The 22,715-nt window shown below is 44.8% G+C and overlaps 1 protein-coding gene across 1 annotated transcript in view; it reads right to left on the bottom strand.

The window, feature by feature from the left end:
• Positions 1 to 22,715, bottom strand: part of Xdh (xanthine dehydrogenase) — a 64,755-nt gene that overhangs the window by 25,546 nt on the left and 16,494 nt on the right. The window contains exons 7-18 of the mRNA XM_052186300.1: positions 17,770 to 17,838; positions 17,369 to 17,455; positions 16,102 to 16,243; positions 13,268 to 13,360; positions 12,651 to 12,802; positions 11,597 to 11,690; positions 9,860 to 9,969; positions 7,827 to 8,011; positions 5,856 to 6,030; positions 4,649 to 4,732; positions 2,874 to 3,043; positions 1,621 to 1,744 (exon numbers count right to left, since the gene is read on the bottom strand). Of these exons, the coding sequence (XP_052042260.1) occupies positions 1,621 to 1,744; positions 2,874 to 3,043; positions 4,649 to 4,732; positions 5,856 to 6,030; positions 7,827 to 8,011; positions 9,860 to 9,969; positions 11,597 to 11,690; positions 12,651 to 12,802; positions 13,268 to 13,360; positions 16,102 to 16,243; positions 17,369 to 17,455; positions 17,770 to 17,838 (1,485 nt within the window). The remainder of the gene's footprint in view (positions 1 to 1,620; positions 1,745 to 2,873; positions 3,044 to 4,648; positions 4,733 to 5,855; positions 6,031 to 7,826; positions 8,012 to 9,859; positions 9,970 to 11,596; positions 11,691 to 12,650; positions 12,803 to 13,267; positions 13,361 to 16,101; positions 16,244 to 17,368; positions 17,456 to 17,769; positions 17,839 to 22,715) is intronic.

Raw genomic sequence — 22,715 nt, 5'->3', positions numbered from 1 at the left:
AACAGAAGACATGGTCTTGTTTCTCCGCTTCAGTATCTTTCCTCCAGACCACTTTCCATCTCAAAGTCCACAATCATGTCTTATAACTTCATCTACATCAGCAGTTCTCAACCTTTGGGGGGGGTCACATATTAGATATCTTGCATATCATATATTTACACTCTGATTCATGACAGTAGTAAATTTACTGTTATGAAGCAGCAATGAGATAAGTTTATGGCTGCAGGTCACCACAGCACACAGAATTATATTAAAGGGCCATGGCACTGGGAAGGTTGAGAAACCCTTGCTCTAGATGCTCCAATGCTACAGGTCACAAACAATGCTGGTTTAGACATGATAATACCTGTTTTTCAATTTATAGTGATTGTTGCTTTCTTTTATTAAGCCAGTCCCTTAAAACTGTGTGTGTGTATACGTGTGTGTATGTGTGTGTGTGTGTGTGTATGTGTGTGTGTGTGTGTGTGTATGTGTGTGTGCGTGTTATGTGCTTTGTAGATGTCCATGTGTATATATGTGCACATGCATGTGGAGGTCAGTATCTCTCACTGAATCTGGAGTTGAGTGATTAGCTAAACTGAGTGGCCAATGATCTTTCAGAATCTGCCTGTCTAGATTATATGTGTGTGCCACAACAGTTCATATTTTGCATGGGTTCTGGGAACTCATGTTTTCATGTCTATGCAACAGCACAGTAGACTGAGCCATCATCTATAGAACTTGAAATGAATCTTCCTTGGAGATAATTTTAATCATATACTCACCAAAAAATAATTTAAAAACAGCAATTATACAGCTTATCATATGCAAGGTTTCCCACAACACTAACCAATTCTCAGCATGCAAACCTTTGGGAATTCTTGCTGAAGGACCAATAGGTATTGGTGTAACTGCTTCTGCGATACTGACCTGCTTGTACCCAGTTGATTCTCCCTACAGATGATGCTAGCAACACTCTTGGGGCTCTAGACATTGATAAACTAATTTGTTCTTCTACCAGACACTATAAATTTCCTCCACAAATGCTGTGGGAATCCTTTTGTTTGCAGGGTTTTATTCTTTGCTTCGCCCTCGCATTAATATAAAAAGGCCATTAGCCTTCCGCAGCACCTACTTAAATCTAATTTGCATCCTTCAGTCTGTATTAGAATTATAAAATAACCATCTGGGAACTATTCGTCGGGTGAAACATTTGTTGCAACTATGTTCTGTTATTGCAGGTTTTCATACAGCTGAAATAAATAAATAAACTCTCATAGAAGTGGGCTGTCTAGACCTAGTGGTGGGCTTATGATCCCATTTCTAGTTAGCTCATTTAATGGATTCTTATCTTCTTTCAGTAAAGGTGCTTAATGCTAAACCTTATAATCCTGGTTGTTAACTCATACAGTCACCAGCCTTGTTCTCCTACTATTTTGACATAGAGTTTCCTATTGTGCAGAAACAGCAGCCATCAATTAAATAACCAAATAACATATCCTGTCCCTTGTGGATTATCCCAAATACTGGCCAAATTACATGACGGCCAGAATATATGCAGGATTAGGAATTTGGAACAATCGGCACAAATTAAAGGCATGATATTTATTCCAGTTATTTCCGATGACACATCCAACATACCTCGTCCTTTGCAAAGACAGTTTCATCGTTGAAAACGCCAGTTACATTGCTGTTAGGGATATCCTCTGAGGTGAGGAAGCAAACAAACCCTGGTACCTTCTTGGCTTCTGAGGTATCGATGGACCTAGAGAATGAGCAGAGAGCAGGACTGGGTCAGCAAGCTGAGGAAGGAGATACATTGTCTGACTTGGGGAGCCTATCTCACTTAGTGATCTTCCTCTGCAAATAGTTTTCCATCTCTGTCTTCTTCACGGTTACATCCTAGCTCATTTCTATCCTCTTCTGACAATGGCGATTGAATACCTTCCATGGAGGGGCCATTGTGCCAACGGTTTCTGGGAATATAGGATAGATCAGATGACCCTTGTCTCCACAGATCAATGCCAGCCCATCTGGACTCCAAGTACGGGGAGCTATATCTAAGAGAAAGGCAATGGCCCTGGAGAGCTCTAGTTAGAATTTATCTCACTGGAACCAGCACTTTAGGGCCTTTGCTATGCCATGGATACAGTGGCCCTGAACATCTGCTCACAGACAATTTTCTCTTAATAGTACTAGGCCAATATAGCAGAGAATCCTAGACATGATTATACAATCTGGAGCTAAAAAGGAGGATACTGGAGTTGGCCAAGTCTAACAGACTATAGAGCAGAGATAGCTCAGGGAAAGTTCTAGAAAAGTGCCTTGAAAGGCTCATCTTCCAAGCAGGTTATTACTCATATTTTTTTTTTAAAAAAAAAGAAAGCAATTACCATTCCTTTCCAATATTATAGTTAAGGAAATGAAAGTTTGAGAGAGTCAAGTAGCTAGTCCAAAGTCAGCCAGCCAGTTAACAACATATCTGGGATCAAAGCCAAGGAAGATGATGGGGTTCTCAGTCAGTGAAGCATCTGTTCTTCCAACCCACCCCTTCTCATACTGATGGGGTAGAGGTTGCTGCAGCATAGACCATCTGTCCTGGCACTGTTAACATGGGCTCAAGGCAAGGGCCAAGCAAAAGGATTCATCTATAGCCCTCACTGGTAATCATGCCAACTGAAACTAACTGCCAGACTGCCCTCTTACCCTCTTGCCCTCCCACCAAGAGATCTCCAGGTAGCATGCCTGAACTCTTCCCATTGCTCTCTGATGGGTCCAAGAGGACTTCCTGACTCTGTTCTAGAATGGGGAGTCCTCCAGGGGCCTCACGATCTTGGAATCTCCAGCTCCTACAAAGCATGCTTCTCACTGACTCCCTGGGAAGCAATACTCACATGATTTTAGCATGGGCCCGGGTGCTGGTGACCAGCCTGAGGGACAGCTCATTCTCATAGCGGGGGATGTCATCACAGTACACAGCCTCCCCTGAGGCCTGCATGTTTGCTGCCAGGTGAGGTAAGGGCCGGCCCACCATGTCCTCCTCAGACTGATCCTTGGGCACCTCCTGAAACAATATGGTTACCAAGCCGGCTGAGCTTCTGAGGACACTGTTTCTCTATAGGCCCAGGGGATATCAGGAACTAGGAAGAGCCAGATAGCTCTTGGGGTAAAGGACACTAAAGGGCACATAAGAAGTTACTGACAGGGTAGCCATCGTGTAAATATGTCAATAAACAACAAAAGAACCTAAATATGTGTTATACTATACTATACTGTGAACTGGGCTATACCATATTCATACAGCAGAGTAACAGGCAACAACTCAAACATACTTTTGAAGAATTTAAAGCAGAAGAAAGAATGCTTATATTAAGCATAAAACATCCTATATGTGTGTATATTGACTAATTATATACAAAATAACACATCATTAATATCATATAGATGATATATATCCATATAAGCATAAGAAAATAGAAGTAAAACAAAATACACGAACTTTCCTTGGAGGTGAGATTTTGGGAGACTTTTCTTTTCCTGATCATATTTTACTATATTTCCCAAAACGTTATATTAATTTTATAATCAATTTCTATTTTAGTTGTTTTCAGAGTAGTAAAGTGTCTAAGACTTACTGAGCGTTTTATGTTCCATGGACTTCTAAGCAGCTTAATTTAATTTTTCAGCCCTAGAGATGAACCCAAGGCCTTACTCAGCTCTAGCCCTGAGCTGCATACCCAGCAAACACACTTCCATCCTCCCATTCTGTGAAACGAGTTTGTCATTATCCACATGTGTAGGTGGGTCTAATTAACTTGCCCAAGAAGCACAGAGGTGCTTTGCCCAAGGTGACAGAGTAAAGAAAGGACAAACTGTATTCCAATCAGACACCCATACCCTAGAACAAGCTCATCTGCCGGCTACCAACTCAGGGCTCAGCCAACTGCAGCCAGAGCCTGGTTCTATAGATTCTTGCTTAGCTTGGCACATTTATTTTGGATGTTTCGTTTGTTTCATTTTCAGAGACGGAGTCTTCTCTATCCTGGACTGTGTGTCTGAAGATAGCCCCAAACTCTTCCTGGTCCTCCTGCTTCTATCTCTCTAGGGCTGGGATTATGGGTATGCTCCTCCACAGTGTTTATGAGAAGCCAGGGCCTGAACCCTGAAAAGTAAGCACCCTACCAACTGAGCTATATCCCCAGCCCCTCATCCATTTCTACGTTTGCAGCTGTTTTGTGCTACAGCGACGGGACTTAGCCATTGTAATGCACCGCCTGGCTCACAAGCTCTCAAGTGCTGACAGCCTATGTGCTGGCTTTTAACCTAGACCATCCCCCCACGAGCTATTAGAATTATGTGTTTGTGTGAAAAAGCACACTCGTGAGCGCCTCTTCAAGGAGACTTTTGGATTGTCACAATCAGGGTCAGGAAGGACAAAATGGATTTTTCTTTTCCCTGTGGAACACAGTTTAACATCCAGTCCTAAGAGAGAAATGGAGGCCATCAAGGGCAAGACAGCTGCAGTGGCAGCAGTGTGGCTCTGGGGTCCTTCCCTGGATGTCTACACACAGGGTCCAGGACTTTCAAGTCAGTCCTTTGCCAAAGCTCAGCGGGAGTCATCACGTGCGGTTGTGGGGGCCCTGTTATTAGACACACTGTGTGTACTCACTTGGAATAGCTGGACGTTAGCTGGAGGATCCTTCTGAAAGAGCAGGGTAGCACTGGCAAAGGTGGGGTCCACTTTACCACACACCTGTGGAAGTGAGAGAACAGGGAATTCTGGGACCAGGTCTTGTCGTTTTCTTCCTTCCATCCACAAGTGATAGAAGTGATGACCCATCCCCTCATTCCCCATCCCCCATCCCCTTATTCCCCATCCCCCATCCCCTCATTCCCCATCCCCCATCCCCTCATTCCCCATCCCCCACCCCCTCATTCCCCATCCCCCATCCCCTCATTCCCCATCCCCCATCCCCTCATTCCCCATCCCCCACCCCCTCATTCCCCATCCCCCATCCCCTCATTCCCCATCCCCCACCCCCTCATCCCCCATCCCCCATCCCCTCATTCCCCATCCCCCATCCCCTCATTCCCCATCCCCCATCCCCTCATCCCCCATCCCCCATCCCCTCATTCCCCATCCCCCATCCCCTCATTCCCCATCCCCCATCCCCTCATTCCCCATCCCCCATCCCCTCATTCCCCATCCCCCATCCCCTCATCCCCCATCCCCCATCCCCTCATTCCCCATCCCCCATCCCCTCATTCCCCATCCCCCATCCCCTCATTCCCCATCCCCCATCCCCTCATTCCCCATCCCCCATCCCCTCATTCCCCACCCCCCATCCCCTCATTCCCCATCCTAGAGTTCTGAGGACAGTGATCTGTCTCAGAATGTAAATGTGAGCTCCAAGGACTCAGAATACCTACACCAACTACATTTCCAGCCACCTTGATCCAGTACCGTGCACCCTTAGTCCTTTCTCCAACACCCCTAGCTTTCTGCCCTTCCACATTTATGCAAGCCGTTCTCTTTGTTGGGATACCACCTCACCCCCAGCCTTCCTTAAGTCTTGCTTATTCTCCTTTACTCTGGAAATATCTAATAATATGGAAGATGGTCATGACATCAAGGAGAACAAGTCCCTTTAGTCAGCATGATTCCAGATCTGCCTACAAAGTGACATATGCAGGCCCAAAGACAGATCTCACATCAGTAGCTGAAGTGGTGACACTGTCCCCCAACAGTCCTGACCCATGATCTTCTACTCTCAAATGTTGAGAAGGGAGGACAATCTTTGCCACCCAGACCAGCCTCCTGAGTCCCCAAAAGCTGTGCTGAAGACACCTTTTGCCTGACCCTGCTCCACACTCACACCCTCAAGGTCCGCTTTGCCCAGCTTCTGAAGCACTGTCAGGTAGAACTTGAAGAAGAAGCTGAGGGTGAGGGTGCGCCGGAATTCCACCATACCACCAGGAGCGTCCGGGGTCAGGTGCAGCTCCTCCGCCAAGCCAGCACACACGCCCTGCAGCAAATCCTCATTCCAGGACCTGGAGAAGGCAGAATGTGGGCTGGCTTCCTCCCACTATCTCCATCGCTCAGTGTGGAGCATCACACTCAACCCCTGTCTGAGAGGCCTGGGTTCAGGTTTTGCCTCCCATGCCACAAACTGCCCAACCGCAAGCTGACCTGGTACCTTAGTCCTCTCATCTTTAAAGGCACACACAACTTTCTCTGTATACATACATATAGACAGACAGACAGACAGACAGACAGACAGACAGATGATAGATGATAGATTGATAGTAGATAAATAGATGATAGATAGATAGATAGATAGATAGATAGATAGATAGATAGATATAACAGACAGACAGACAGACAGACAGGTAGATAGATAGTAGATAGATGATAGATAGATAGATAGATAGATAGATAGATAGATAGATAGATAGACAGATAAACCATAGATACATAGGTGATAGATAGATGATAGATATACAGATAGATTAAAATTCCTTTTGGAATTATTAAGATTATAATAGAATTATATTTCTTCCTTCCCTTTACTCTCTCCAAACCCTCACATGTAGACCTTCCCACTGTCCTGCAAGTCAATACCCCCTTTTTAATTGTTACTGCATGCATGTAAATATATACATTTGTGTTCCTAAATATGACCTGCTTAGTTTGTATAGTGTTACTTGTATATATTTTCAAAATCCCCCCCAAATTAGTAACTCTAGCTTCTTATAAAATACTAGGCAGTGTACTAGGTGTAAGTACATTATGTGCGTTGTGTTCATTTAATTAAAAATTATTATAGGGAGAAGTCTGAGGCCCATTTTCCCACCAAGAAATTTTGGACTAGAGAGACTAAGCAAACCAGCTCCCGTTACTCATGTGGTTAGTGGTGGAGCCAAGGAGCCAAGTTTCAAGTTCAGCTCTATCTCTTGTATGTGGCTGTCAAAAGCATCACATAAGATAATGTCAGTGAACCACTTGGCACAGCTGCTACCTTGTGGTAGGCCTGGTTCTAGCAGAAACAAGATCAATCATATAAATATCGGTGGTAGTAGCGATAATAATAGTAGAAGTAGTAATAATGGTAGTAAAATTAGGGGTGATGCCACCTACCAACAATAGCAGTAATACTTCTAATGCCAGTGAGAGGCATGGTGGTAACCATAGTAACAGTAACACCAGGCATGGAAGTAGTAACATCGATATAACAATAGTAATAGTAACACCAAGCACGGAAGTAGTAACACTGATAAAAACAACACCAGAAATGCTGCTACTCTAGAGCTGGTAGTAGCAGTAGCAATATGACTACTACCTACCAGTAGGAGCAGTGGTAGCAGCAGCAGCATCTGTGACAGCAGTATAATAGGAGTGACAGCGATGGCAGAAAGTAGCCATAGTAACAGTAGCAGTATGCTGCTAGCAGCCATAGCATACAAGTGCTTAGCTTGTAATGGTGCTAGCTGCACAGGCAGTAGTAAGAGCAGTAGCAGCAGTAATGCTAACAAAATAACCCATAAAAGTAGGGTTACCAATGGCCATGTTCATAATAATGTAAGGTTGAAATCAGAGGGGCCAGCAGCAGCAGCAGCAGCAATAGTAGCAGGAGATACTACCACAGCTGAGGTGCTAGCCATGCAGTGATATTAGGATGAATAACCACAGCTGTGCAACCACTGGCAACAGCAGTCATGATCACAGTAATAGAATCATCACCAGAAGGAGCAATAAGAGAAAAGTAGCAGAAGCCGCTGCAGCAATAGTAACACCCCAGGAGTCAGGGCAGGGGTGCGGCCAGCTTCGTGGTACAGCCCGTACTCACTTGGACAGCTGCTTCGGAGTGGTCTTGAGGGCTGAGATAGTTCTGTCGGCCATCCCTCCAAAGCAAAGCGACAATTCCTGCACCTCAATGGTCCCGGGCTTGAACAGGACTCTCATGCCACTAGTCACCTTGGCAATGTCATCTTCTCGCCTGGAGGCCTGCTTGAAGGCTGAGAAAAACTCACCCTAAAGGAAAGAAAAGGGCCAGCATGGAAACACAAGGCTGTGACCAGATGGCAGGTGGCAGGGAGAAGAAAAGGAAAAGATGTGACTGCCTTGAAAACCGGTGAGGAGCTAGTCTCAGGGAGTAAAGACAAGACATATCCTAGACTACATTTTTCGAAGTTCCCAGTCATAAGCTGGAAAGGGTCAAGACTTGCCCCTGCTAGTCAGGCAATTTGGGGGTAGGTGGTCTATACAGGGCAAACAGCTGGAAGGAAAAAGATACCCCCACAAAAACTCCCAGAGACCCATTCTGATGCCAGTATCAGAATCCACTGGCCCCTCCCGGGACTTCCATGAAAACTTGCACGCTGCCCCTCCAGCCGGGATAGGGAGCTGTGGTTATAGGCTATGACACACCCTTGCCTGTGGCTCCCAGATGGTGTAATGTGTCCCTCCAGCCAGTACACTGCAGATTGAGACATCCTGTTTCCCGTAAACCTGTGTCCCTCTGTGAAGCAACTGCTGCTTTGTGTTAGACACATGCTTCTCTCCTGGGCCTGAACCAGGTCTGTCTCTATGGAGAGGAAGGTGACATGAATCACTTTCCAGGAAAGTGCCATGTGGCACCTGCCTTCTGCACTGTGTTGGTCCTCAGTTTGTCGCCAGCCTGGCTCTGCATATTTTTATTAATGCTAAAGGGCCTTTGTTCTGAAGGAACCACAGAGCCTCCCCCAGACCTGAGTCTTGGTGCTGACATGGCCTGGAGCAGCTTTGAAAGCAGGCAGTGTTCCCCGTGCTAGTCCCAGGGCCATGCTGGTGCCACCAGCTGTCAGAGTAATGGTGTCCTTTCTTGATAAAACTGTCTAGCTCACAGCAGAAAGTCTCCTTCCTTTATCAGATGATAGCTTTTTTAAAAGACCATACCTGAAAAATAAGAGCTGAGGCATCTGAAGCCTGGCTCTATCCCCTTCCCCCACTCAATTAAAAAAAGAATTAGTGATTCGTGAAATTCTAATTTCTGAGACTCGTTGCTCAAAATAGTCTATAAACACAATCTGGAAAATCATTAGGAGGCCACCTCAGGGGCATAATTGCTCAGATTGAATTAGCATTCTCATTAAGGAGGTCAAAATCTGTAAGAGCAAACGATGGCTATGTGCTTCCTGGAAGCCGTAGTTGTCCTGGCAGCTGCTCTGTTGGCCTTGCCCAGAAGGTTGTAATATGTCTGCTGTGGCTGTATTCTCAGTTGGTGGCTACTGCGAGGAGAACTACACTGGGCCAAGCCACCCAAGGTGCCACATCTGCCCAAACAAATCAGAAAAGATGCTCAGAGGGCCAAACATCCAGCAGTGTCAGGTTAGAGCAGGTCCAAGGTCGGCATATGAGTGTCTTATAGCAGCCTCTCCACTCTGCGTACAGGACCTGTACACTTCACCTTCAAAAGATTATATCATTGGCATGGGGCAGGAGGAGCAAACAGAGATGTTCTTGGGACTGTGCTGAACTGCTGGTTGATAATCACCATTAGCTTCATACATCTACCAGGAACCTCGTGAGCTCTGTCCTTCAGCCTTCCCTATAGTCGGCATGTTATGGTGTACCAACTTTAGATAGAGTACATGGGTCTCAGAAAGGCAAGACAAGTCACCCTAGACCCCATGTCTGACTGTTGAGTTCCACGGTCCATGCCCTGAAATATCTTGTCCAGAAACGGTAGGGTTGGTTCATCAAAAGCAGAACCAGTGACAATGGATCCATGTTAAAGTTGGAAGATGTTGATATGGTTCTGAGACTGTCTTTAGGCTCTTTATCTGGAATCTAACACTGGTACAGTTTGAGCAGAGCCTAGGGCGACCTCTGCTGCCTTACCTCTCTGCTGTAGGGAATCTCAATGCACAGCAATATCTCCTCTGGACTGAGCAGAGTCCTTCTGTAGCCAGGGAAGAAGGTATGGTCCATCCGAACAGTTCTTGTGGTACCTGTATGCAGACAAGATGGTGGCCATGTGTAGATGAGGCTAGGGATACACTAGGAGCAGAGGACAGTGCATCAGTGGGACATGTTTCCCTTCATGCTCTCTGATATCACAGTCAGAGGAAGCAGGTGGCAAAATTAGAACCAAGTCTCCTTCTGAGGGCCCAAAACAGTGTGTGCTGGCCAATGTCTATTTGAAGGGAAGAGAGCTCCAGTCTGTAGTGTGTCGTTTTATGGTGTAAATAGACCCACCATAGCCAAGGTCAAGCGGCCACGCAAAGCCGCTGAGTGTGAAGCCAGAATGAAGGTGAGAGAGATCTGTGTCACTGCCCTCATCGCTGTCTTCTGCCAGAAGAACTGACAAGGATTGTCTTTGGCTAGCTGGCATCTGGGAACTGCAGAAGGATTTGTACAATTTGGGTACTGCAGCATATGTAACAAGAAATCTTGTGTGGTGAATCTCTAACAAGTTTCTCTGACAGACAATAATTCTCTCATGTCACAGTTCACTGAAGGGGGAATTGTCATATATTCTGGCCCTAGCACACTCTCAAGTGAGATATCCAGGCGGTCAGTCCAACTCTGAACCCCCTACTAAGACTATAGAAATCAAAGTGGAGGTTTCAAAAGAAATAAAACTACCATATGACCAAGCACTTTCCCTTCTGGACAAAACCCCAAAGGAACCTACATCCCAAGATGCCCATGTTTATTGTTGCTCTATTCACAACAACAAGGAAAGGAATCAGCCCAGACACGCACCAACAGATGAGTGGTTAACAAAACTGTGACCCACAGAGAAAATGAAATTCTAATTGGCCAAAAAGAAAAAGGAAATTATAAAATGTGCAAGAAAATGGACATGGCTGGAAAATATCCTATCAAGTGAGGTGATCCAGGCTCAGAAAGACAAATAGTTCTCTCTCTCTCTCTCTCTCTCTCTCTCTCTCTCTCTCTCTCTCTCTCTCTCTCTCTCCTCCCTCCCTCCCTCTCCCTCTCCCTCTCCCTCTGCCTCTCCCTCTCCCTCTCCCTCTCCCTCTCCCTCTCCCTCTCCCTCTCCCTCTCCCTCTCCCTCTCCCTCTCCCTCTCCCTCTCCCTCTCTCTCTCTCATCTGAAGCTCCTAGCTTCTGATGCTTTCTGTATATACTTTGAAGGGCTGAGTGTAGGTAGAGGCTAGGAAACTAGGACGGGACCCATGATGGGGGGAAGGGGGTAATGGGGCTTTAAGGGACATGTGAGTAAGAAGAGTAAGGGAAGATAATTAGGTAAAGTTAAAGTATAAGGAGGAGAAATATTGGGTATAAAGGGGTACAGTGAGGACAAGATAGGGGACAGAAAGACACAGGGGAGGCCCAACCAAACCTAGAGTGTATGAAAATGTAAGGAAACCTGTTGTTTTGTATGCTAATTTAAAACATAAATTTAAGAAAGAAAGAAGAAACAAAAATGAAACAATACTCAGCTCTCTCGGCTTCACAACCTGGATTGGTCTCCCTGCAACTTCCGTGATTGAAAACCTTAAAGCCTTTGGGATCACTGAATCCAGGGCCTGTTTCTCTAGAAAAGGGCCCATACAGTAAAACTTGCCTCCCCTGCGTCATTCTTTCTGGATCTCCATCTCAGGCAGCTCACCTCTAGACACGAGGGTCAGCTTGGCTCCACTGGCCATGAACACGGGGTTGAGGTCAGAGATGGGGCTGGCAGTGATGATGTTCCCGCCAATGGACTAGTGGGAACAAGCAGAGAGTGAGTGAGTAAGCTTCTCAGACCAAAAAACCTGAAGTCACAACACTTGGGATGGGTTCTCAGCTCTGAAAAGCACATATGTGGGTAGCTCTTGCAAATCATTTCCCCTCCCCCAACTTTTTTTTTTTTGGAAGGATTGAGGTGAGTTACTTGAGAAATAAGGAGTCAATAAAATGAAATCCAAGGTAAAGATCAAGGAAAAAGAAGGCAACTTCTAGATGAATAGTTGGCAAAGAGCGACTTCTAGATGAATAGTTGGCTCTTTTGGGATCTGAACTTCCTGGCAATTTGACAAGAATCAGATAGAACAGAGGAAAGACAGCTTGAACTGAGAACAAAACACCTTCTCAGAAGCGCTCTTAGGGGAACTGGGAACAAGGTGTCACCCTCTGCATTGGTGTTTTTCCATCTGAAACCAGAAGCAGCACATTCTTCTTGGACAGGGTAGGGGCGTTAAAAATGTGCTGTTCTGTTCCATTTTAGCCTTAATAGCAAATTTCAAATAGTAGAATGGGAGAGAGTTATTCACATAAGAACTATGTGAATCCCAAATGGAACAAGGAACATAAATGTTGCTCTCTACAAACTAGAAGTGTCAGGGTTGCACTGAAGGCTGACAAATGAAGGGTCAACAAATGGACCCTTCCCTCCTCTCCAGGGGGCTCTGTGCTTCTGGTTCTCCTCTAAACCCTGAGGGGGTCCATCCCCTCCCAGGTCTGGCTTCTCTAAGTTAGCTCTCATTCACATCCTGAGAACCTGGGCTAACGTGAGAAATAGAGAGATAGTTCCTAGTTCCCCTAAGTGTGTTGTCTCTCCAACCCTGAGGGAGAAGTGTGAATGTTTCTCAGCTGTCCACAGGTTACCTTTATGAGAAGTTCCCAGGGACTTATCCCAAAGCTGGTTTCCATCCCTCCTCTCTGCCTCCGACCCAAGGACTCACCGCCACAGACTTGACCTGCTTGCCCGCAAACCAGCGCAGCTGCTCTGTCACGCCTCTGAACACCTCTGTCTTTTGTTCTGGAAGTGTAGCAATTGCATCTACCAGGACACTTTCCACCAAGCTAAGGGGGCAAGCAGCTCCAAAAGAGATTCCTGTGGATACATGCCGGAAATAAAGTCACTCCTAGCTGGAAAGACCTTCCATAGGCTGCTCATGTTAAATGGAGTCAGGCTAAAGCAAGACTCTTTCATCTTTATAAGGCCTAGAGAAGCTACATAACGAATGTTACGTAAACCGGGATTATGCCTATACCTATGGAGTCCATAATCAACACACATTCCCATAATCCAGTAATTCTCAACTCAACAAAAAACAAGACCTCTGGAAGTGAAGTTCTGGTTTAAAAGGGGGCGGGGCACACAAACATGATCATCCCCATCTCTCTAGTTCCATGGTCACATGATTTAATGTGTCATCGAGACCAGCCAACACCAGGATTCTCACAGCCTCCTGCAAGAGGTGATCTTGCATGCTCTGTGGAGGAAAGGTGATCTCCTTCCCCAATCGCCCCTGCCCTGTGCCCGGTGGGCTTCAGGGGGATCAGACGGCAGCCTTACCCTCCGGGCCATGCACCACTGAATTCAGTTCAGGGATCCAGGCTGGGCAGACGATCAGAGGAAACAGCATATTCTTAAACTTCATTTCAATGCCTTTGGGAAATAAGAAACTTGGGTTAGAGACATTAGCCATTTCCCCACATCACTCATGGGACACATGGCTTGTTTTAGCATCACACTGAGCACCAGGAGGGGGCCCTGGAATAGGAAACAGAACAGGCAAGGAGGAATTAGGCTAGTTAATCTGTCTTTCTCAGTCAAAAACAAGTAGAAAAATTGAACTCAGAGTCACTGCAATGCATTAATATTGTGTGGTAGCCTCAGAAAACTGGGCTTGTCGCTTTCGGAGGACCCTGCGATACCACTCCTGGGCACATACCCAGAGGATTCCCCAGCATGTGATAAGGATATATGCTCCACTATGTTCATAGCAGCCCTATTTATAATAGCCAGAAGCTGGAAAGAACCCAGGTGTCCCTCAACGGAGGAATGGATACAAAAAATGTGGTATATATATACAATGGAGTACTATTCAGCCATTAGACACAATGAATTCATGAAATTTTTAGACAAATGGATGGAGATGGAGAACATCATACTAAGTGAGGTAATCCAGTCTCAAAAGATCAATCATGGTATGCACTCACTGATAAGCAGATATTAGCCTAGAAACTTGGAATACCCAAGTCATAATCCACATATCAAATGATGTCCAAGAAGAATGGAGGAGTGGACCCTTGTTCTGGAAAGGCTCAGTGTAGCAGTGTAGGGCAATACCAGAACAGAGAAGTGGGAAGGGGTGGGTGGGGGAAGGGGAGGAGAAGGCTTATGGGACTTTTGGGGAGTGGGGAGCCAGGAAAGGGGAAATCATTTGAAATGTAAATAAAAATATATCGAATAAAAAAAGAAATCATAAGACATTAAGGAATGTCTGAAATTCTTCCAAACACTTTATGTTTTAACTTACTTGATATTCCTAATAGACCTGTGAGGGGACTGTAGGTTTGTTTCTGTCTATAGACGTGAAACCTAAAGTGTGGAAATGTCCAACTTTAAAAAAGAAAGGATCATTTATGTGCATGTGTACATGTGTGCATGTGTGCATGTGTGCATGTGCACAGTAGAAGCATGTGCATGCCATGGTATACCTGTAGCATCAGAGAGCAGCTTTCATATATGTGCACATGCACAGTGGAAGTGTGTGCATGCCATTGATGTGCATGTAGCATCAAAGGGCGACTTTCAGAAGTTGGTTCTCTCTGTCTACTATGGGTCCTGGAGATAGAACTCAGATCATCAGGCCGATGTAGCTAGCATCTTTTCCCCACTAAACTATCTCACTAGTCCCAAGTATTTTGCTTAAATTCACAGCTAGGAAAAAACATGTTTCAGTCTTGGACCCATAGTCAGGGGTAGGATATAATAGGAAAAATCCTTAAATTCAAACAATAGAAGAAAATGAGATATAAAACTTTAAACCTGTCTTCTAGCATCCAGTATACAGTTTGGGCTCCTCACGGTGAGGATCCCTCAGACTTCAAAGTCACACCACAGAGGTATGTCTCACACCCAAACACAATGTGTCACAATGCTACAAATGGAGGCCACTGTACCATAGCTGTGCTTCTTAGAACAGGGCCAGTATTGTGCTCTATTTTTGGTCCAAACCAGGTTCTCCTCTCTGGCCTGAGGGTCTAGCCAGAATCTAAGGAGTTGAGCTCCTTCAGAAACCAGAGCCAAACTCCCAGCAGCTGCTTTAACTTCTCAAGCATGGTGTGTCAATCGCCTCTCAGCACTCGTGCACTAAACAGAGATCCTCTGATCTACCCCTCACTGTGCTATGAACTTCCTGGATCTCACTAGGCTTGAGAATGCACCAAAACAAATACCAGGCAAGCTACATTTAGAAGTAGATAGAGAAAACGAAGGACCAGGACCCTCTGCCACCACTGTTGACTCATGGGACACCAGGGCTCAGAGTATATGACCTGAGCCTTCTTGGCCTTCTCAGCTATTGTGAGTCCCATACCCAGATGGTGGCATGGTCTAGCCAACCTAGTCTCCCTTGGACATCTCTCCACTGCCCTACTAGATCATGTGCAAGCCTGAGTCTCTGGTTTCAAATCCTCAACACCCATGTAAAAGACTAGGGGTGGCTACGCACAGCCATGACCCTAGTGTGGTCTGCGGGCTGCTCAGCTATGCTCCAGGTTTATTGAAGATCATGTTTCAGGGCTACAAGGTAGCATGTAAAAGAACAGGACATTTACTACCTTCATTTGGCCACCACAAGTACACACGTACAACACATACACACACACTCACACACACACACACACACACACACACACAAACACCTATAGACCTCTGGCATTGATTAGACACTGGCCTGGACACTTGGCCAGCACTTAACATATTTCCCTATCCCTCTTAGACCAGGAGAGGAAGAAACTTTTTCTCTTAGATCTTTGTGTCCCTAGCTCTTCCAGAAAGGATCACAGTTGGCGCTCTGTGGATGCTCATGCAGAAAATCAGCAAGTATGAGGATCCTGCCTGCTATCCAGGCAGCTCTCTGAGACACTATATCACTCCATATACAGTATCGGAAGAAAAGGAACCTTTCTTAGGAAGCCCAGGCACAGATTTGAACCAGGCCTCACTGACTCCAAAGCCAATATCTTGGGAATCCATGTGCACTGCGATTCTAAGTGTGTTCCCTGAATACCCAAATACCCAATAAAGGAATGAGTAGAGAGCAGGGGGAGAAAACTCAGGGAGAGAAAAGAGCGACAGAAAGATCCCAGCAATACCCAACGGTCTCCATGGAGTCTCACCTATCTCCGTGTTTCCCACCACCAGCTTGGCATCAGGGTGCTGAGCTTTGAGGTCAAGCAGTTCTCCGATGGTCGCAGCCTGGATCCAGGTCACACGTTCCCCTTCAAAATGCAGCTTCTTCTGGGGAGTGTCTTTCAGCCTCTGGGAAGTGTAGTTAGCTTACTGTAGGTCTCCTTCCTACCACCATTCACCCAAGGAATCACTATTAAATCTGCAATGGGGTCAACCTGTTTATTGACTTGTCTGATACTGAACTAATACTGAACTGCAAATGCCATGGGCAAAAGCAAGGGGGAAATTACGTACAGTAAGGTGCTCTGTTCCATGTTCAGTACACCATAGCATGGTGAAAGATGCACTCTGCGCATAACTTAAGGCTGAAGATCAGAGGTTATGGAACCTGCCAAAAGCCACCTGCTGTGAGGAGCCCAAACCAGAAATCTCAGGTTCCTGACATTATCCCATACCATCTCCAGGAGGCACAGAAGACAAGGAATGGGAAAGGTTAGAGGCCAGGAGGACAGACATCCAGAGAGCAAAGATCATGTGGAGGAGAGGGCTGAATCTAGTAGATATGGTTGACACTGAGTGGTAAAAGAAATCCCAGTTGTTAAACTGATAGTGTCTTCAAGAGTCCACCGTCCAGAGGAGGGTATGACAGTGACACTGATAATCTATCCCCCGATCTGTTGGACTTTTGAGGCAAGGTTTGGGAGCCTACATCCCCAAGAAGTAGAAATCAGAGAAACACTGGAGGGGGCTTGAATCTTTCCTTGCAATAAACACAAACGGAAATGATAAAGTAGGCATGAGTCTCGAAGATAGAACCTCAAGCCGTGTTCATGCTCTTTGAATGCAGCTCTGTTTTATGTTTCCTTTAAAGAAGTAAGCTATCTGTAGAGAGGGATATAGGTTGGTTGGTGGGCTTACACAGAGAGATAGCCAGGACGTCCAAACTGATACACAGTGGATATACATAGTGTATTACTACAAAGACCAATCTGTTCCCATGGGGCTTAAATCCATCAAAAAGAATGTGGACATGGAATCTGTAACTGCATGTACGACACAGGTAAGGAGGAGCAAGGGAACATGGGATAGGCTTTACCTCCTAGAAGTGGCAGGAAAAGGAAGGAGAACTAAGTTTAAATGTATGGCCAAAATATAAGACGGAAATGTAAAGTTCTCAGCAGGTGTGTACACAAAATAGAACTCTGGGGCTCATGGAACAGATATTTGTCTAGACTTCTTCCCACTATCACCTACCAGCAGCTCTGGGGGAAAGATGGGCTCTTGGGTGGGATCTAAAGGTTTGAAATCCTCTGGATTGAATAAAGAAGGTGAGGGAGAAACCTGCAAGGAAAGAGAACAACCGTAAGTACCAGGTGCTAGTGCTGACTGACCCAGCTCTTCCTTCAGGTGAGCTCTTTCCCAGGTAGAGAGGACTGTCTGGTCCTGGGAGAAGAAACAAGGCTTCTCTGGCAGCATCTTCATCGTCTGAGCATCACCGAGGTAACCAGCATCTTCATCGTCTGAGCATCACCGCCTCTCACCGATCCTTTTTCCAGCACCACTTGCAGGGATGTGGAAAGAGCAGCAACCCACACTCACCCGTCCCAGGCCTGAGACTGCCCCACTAGGCTTCCAGAAGCAGAAACCCCCATTACCGTTTGGTCTTTTGTCTGGTTCATGCAGCAGTTGGGGTTGTTTCCACTTCCTCCACAGCACCCACCATCCTGAGAAGATGACACACATTCATTCACATGAGGATATTTCCAGTTTCACAGAACCTAAGTCCATTACTCTTATCTACTGAGGCCCAGATCTGCTAATCCCAGCCTGTGTCAACAGGAGGAGCACCACATCTCATCCAGACTGTCTCACTCTGAGAGCTGAGGTCCCTGCTGTGTGCTCACTCCACTAATGTAGATCAAGGAAGTCTTTGGAACAACAGGGAAATTTGAATTTTTTTTTTTTAAATCTCTGCAAAAGCTAGGCTCTACTTTATCTTAGGAAGGCCCTAAGAGAAAATGTCTTACCACTTCTCACAAGCCACAAGAGGTGCTACTTTTAGACCAGTTGAGATTTATGAAGTTTGGCTGGGAGTCTCTGTAGCTGGGGTCTATCATGAATGTCCTACATCAGCACCGATCTCAAAGATGCAGCCACAGCCCGTGTGCCCAATGGCCTCTACTACTTACAATGTATTTCCCACAGAAAGCTAAATGTTCCACTCCTCACTGTGACTGTGCTCCCGAGAAAGAGCATGGGTCACCCCTCGCTTATGGGGAAGCGCTTGCTCAAACCTCTCAGGAGCTCTGTGACCAAGCACAAATGAGAAGAGATTGCTCCATTCCTCAACTGAGGCAGCACATGGTGGATAAATGTGTGTTCGCCTGCCAGACAGATTCAATTCAAAAAGGCAGGAGACCATCCAAAATCATGAAGTTAATGCTAAGAGACAAATGTGGGAGACTCAGTTTTCTGGGGTACCAGGTCATCATGGAGTAAGCTGGAGGCAGGCTGCCCTTGTGTGAGTCAGGAGAGACAACTTTTCATGTTGGCCTTTCTCCAAAGAGGGGACACCTTCTACCTGTGCCTGAAAAAGTTCTTAGAAGGACTTGGAAGTTGAAGGTGTGGCCTTTGAGAACAGGTAAACACAAGAAAGAGAAAGCCTTGCTAATTCATACCCCACGGAGCTCTGTGTGCAGAGCCCTCTGGCACCTCAGCTATGTCCTTGAATACCAGAGCTGTTCTGTCTATTCCAGACACACACACACTCTCCCATCATGCCCTTCTCTGTGCTTAGACAGGGAGAACCAGCCCTTAATATCTCTTCCCAGCTTTCCTCTTAGAAAAGGAGTAATGAGGTTGCATTCTTAGACTTTCTGGAAGCAAGAAGAATTTGCATACAGCTCACCCGGACTTCTTGAGGAAGGACATATATTACATAAGCAACGTTTTCCAGACAACCAGTGTTGCAACATATTACCACTTGGACCATTTCCTTGATAATTTATTGGTATATTTATGCCCTAAATTATTGTGATGTATACTGAGTCACGCAGAGTTTCTGGAGGCTGACATTCCTGTCCACACCCTCCCATGCTCTCTGTTTTATGACGCAAGCAAGAAGATAACTGCCTAAAACACTCAAAACACCAAGAGAGAGAAATTCAACCTACTTAGAATTCTGTAAGCTTTGAGACTGTAAACAGAAGAAAGGAGCATAGGATGTACACATGTGACCTCAGTGCTTAGGAAGCAGAGGCAGGAGAATCACTACAAGTCCGAAGCCAAGTGTGAGATCATAGGTACAAAAGCCCAGTCAAGAAGACATAAAAACCCTTTATCTGGAAGTTGGCAGTGGTGGTGCATGCTTTAATCTCAGGATCCAGAGGCAAAGCCAGACAGATCTCTGTGGGTTTAAGGACATCCTGGTCTATGTAGTGAGCACCAGGACAGCCAGGGCCACACAGAGAGATACTGTCACGCCCCCAACCCTAAACAAATCTTAAAAAGCCTTAATGTGTATGTAGATAACAGTAAGGCATCAAAAGAAAAATATTGCAAGATAGCAAGATAAGGTTTTTAAGTGTTTTAAACCAAACAAAATGAAACAGAGAAGTACAAGGACAATTACTTTCAGTGGAAATGGCAACACTGTTCATTCAAAACAGACAAATCCTGCAGAGATCAGGAAGGGCGCTGCTAGAACTGCGAAACTGTGAAGTAACACATGCAAAAGGAACTCATTCTACTTTCCTGACAAGGCACGTGTACATCATTAGTACATTATTTGTTCTGAGGAAAACATTGTTTCCATTTAACGAGATTTATTTTCATTTTGTAGGGAACACCCTTTACCGAGGCCATCCTATTTACTGTTTATTTAGAACTTAGAGATCAAACTTTGGATTCAGACTCAGTGTTTACAAAGATGTTAAGTTAAGGTGAAGTCTGATTCAGAAGAGCCTTAAAAGCCACATCTCTTCTGCTTTGTTTTGTTCTAATGTATAAATGCCCATAATGAGATCTGTTACCTCTCCACCTTCCTGCAATGGGCAGAACCAAAAACTATGAAACAAAGACTAAGAGAAACTGTTGAAGCTGAGGTCCTGAAGGCAGAAGGGCATCACGGAAATGATATCTAATATCCTACCTGACTTGAGGATTCCTCTTCTGGAATTCCAGGTGCTGAAGGTAAAAGTTACTCATGACCCTGATTTCTAGGAAGCAGCCATGACAGGAATGGTCTGGAGATTTTCCCTAAGTCTTCCTTATTATCCATTTAATGTTTATTACTCCATAGTCATCACCCTTCCTTCATTTTGATATGAGTAATCTGTATTTATCCCTTAGATAGTCTGGCTCACAGCTTATTGCTTTCATTGATTTCTTTTTAGAACTAGATTTTGTTACTTTGATTTTTCTCTATGGAATTCCTGGTTTCCATTTCATCAATTTCTGCTCTAAATATGGATTCTCCTGCTTCTTTTAGATTTAATTTGCTCTTTTTTTATTTTCCTAAGGTGCAAGCCTCCATTATTGACTTTCAGATTTTTTCCTCTCCTATTTACATTCTCTGATATAAATTTCCCTCTAAGCAATTTGACAAAATATATTTTCAATTTTATTCAGTTCAAAATACGTTTAAATTTACTTCGGGATTCCTTCTTTGCCCCAGGTGTTATTTGGAAGTTTTTATATTTTCCAGCTCTCTTTCCATTGTTGGTTCTAATTTAATCACAGCCTAGTCCCCAGTCAGACCCTGTGTAATTGCTATTATTTTTTATTTGTGTTATAGTGTAGAATGTGATCTATCTTGGTGAAGGTCCCATGTAAGCATGAGGAAAGTGTCCTTTCTGTCATTTCTAGCTGTGGTAATAGAGACACTCTAGCTACATACAACTAATTGATGGTTCTGTGAATTGATTCACCTGCATCCTTCCTATTTTTTTTCTATCTCCAGGATATGGCCATTTCTGATACCATGACAACAAAATATTAAACATTGAAATCGTCTGTCTTTTCAGTTCTGTAAATTTCAAGTTTAGTCAGATAAAAAGTTTTTTAAACTTTATCTTGGAGTTTCTTTTCATGGTGCTCTGCTCTTACTCACATACACGTTAAGAAACTCTGTGTCTCTGCACCGTGGCTTTTGGACCTGTGAGCTCACAGCAGGAGTGCCTGGACACGGCCTGCACTACACAGGCCCATCAACATTCGCAAAGCCCCATTTTCCCATGAGGCGCTATAGGCAGCTAACGGTTGCCGGGCAAAGGGGAGCCATATATATTTCTTAGTGGTGGAGCCCTGGTTGCTCTTGCTTAATAAACCCCCACGCATGCTTTTAAGAAAACACTGTGTGTCTTCTTAGAGCATCGGTTCTTTTATTGATCCACTCAGTGGCCTAGAATCACTGTGCAGCCTGGCTTCAAACTTAGAGAGATCCTCCTGCCTCTGCTTCCCGAGCACTGGGATTACAGATGGGTGCAGAATTTGTCTCCCTCATCGAGGGATTTTTTTCCCTCAATGATTTCAGCATGTCGCTCCATTCTCTTCTTGCTTACTCAGTTCCCTGTGAGGAGAACATGACCCTTAGCTGTGTGCAGATCAGCTGTAGTTCTGGATTCTTGGAAGGACTATTTCTTATTTTCTAAAAATTGATTTTAATACATGCTGTAGGGATAGTTTGGTTCTTGCTTTATTTTGTTCTTTCTGACACTGATCTATCTTGGTGTTCTCTGAGATTCCTGGTTATGTGGACTCAAAGATTCCTGGTTTGGACTCAAAAATCCATTTGGGGACCTTCTTGTTCATATTGTTGAAATATTACTCCTGCCCCTTGCTTTCCTCTTCTTCTGACTCCCCTTACACGCATGTCACACCCCTGCGGTTCCATAGTTCTTGGTCTCCTGGTTTATAGTCTCCTCATTTCTTCTCTTTGTTCATTGGCTCTGGGAGTTTGCATTTTCATAACCTGAGTCTCAGGTCACAAAAAGCCCAGCAAGGACATTCTTCATTTTGTTACGGTGGCTTTGGTGCTAGTGTTTCCCTACCATTCCTTTATGGAATTCCTTTCCCTCTGTTTACACTACCTATCTGTTATTGCATGTCTATTTGTTCCATTAAAACCTTTAGCATAGTAATTATATTATTTTTATGAAGCCATTATTCGATTGTTCTAACACCTCTGTCACATCAACTCCAATCCTGCTTTATGTTCAGCCTCTTCAGATTGTGTTTGTCTTTGTGTAAGTATTGTGATTTTTTTTTACTGGAAAGGAGATATTTTGTACTGAAAAAAAGATCTCTGTCAATACACCTGTACTGAATAAAAGGTCTTCTGTCAATATGTGCATCTGCCTCTACACTATGAATCTCACAAGGACATTTCTGGAGTCTATTCCTCCAGGTGGCTGGAGAAGTCTGAGGATGAGAATTAATCTTCTTCCTAGTAGGATAGTCTGTGATGTGATGTGATGTGATATATGATATGATATATGTGATATGATGTTATGTGATATATGATATATGATAGGATATATAATATGATATATTCTGTGATGTGGTATGATATGATATGATATATGATATATGTGATTTGATA

Source organism: Apodemus sylvaticus, chromosome 6 (genome assembly GCF_947179515.1).
Source record: "Apodemus sylvaticus chromosome 6, mApoSyl1.1, whole genome shotgun sequence".
NCBI classification, from domain to species: Eukaryota; Metazoa; Chordata; class Mammalia; order Rodentia; family Muridae; genus Apodemus; species Apodemus sylvaticus.
Note: the sequence above shows the minus strand (reverse complement) of the source record. Positions and strands in the feature narration are given on the sequence as shown.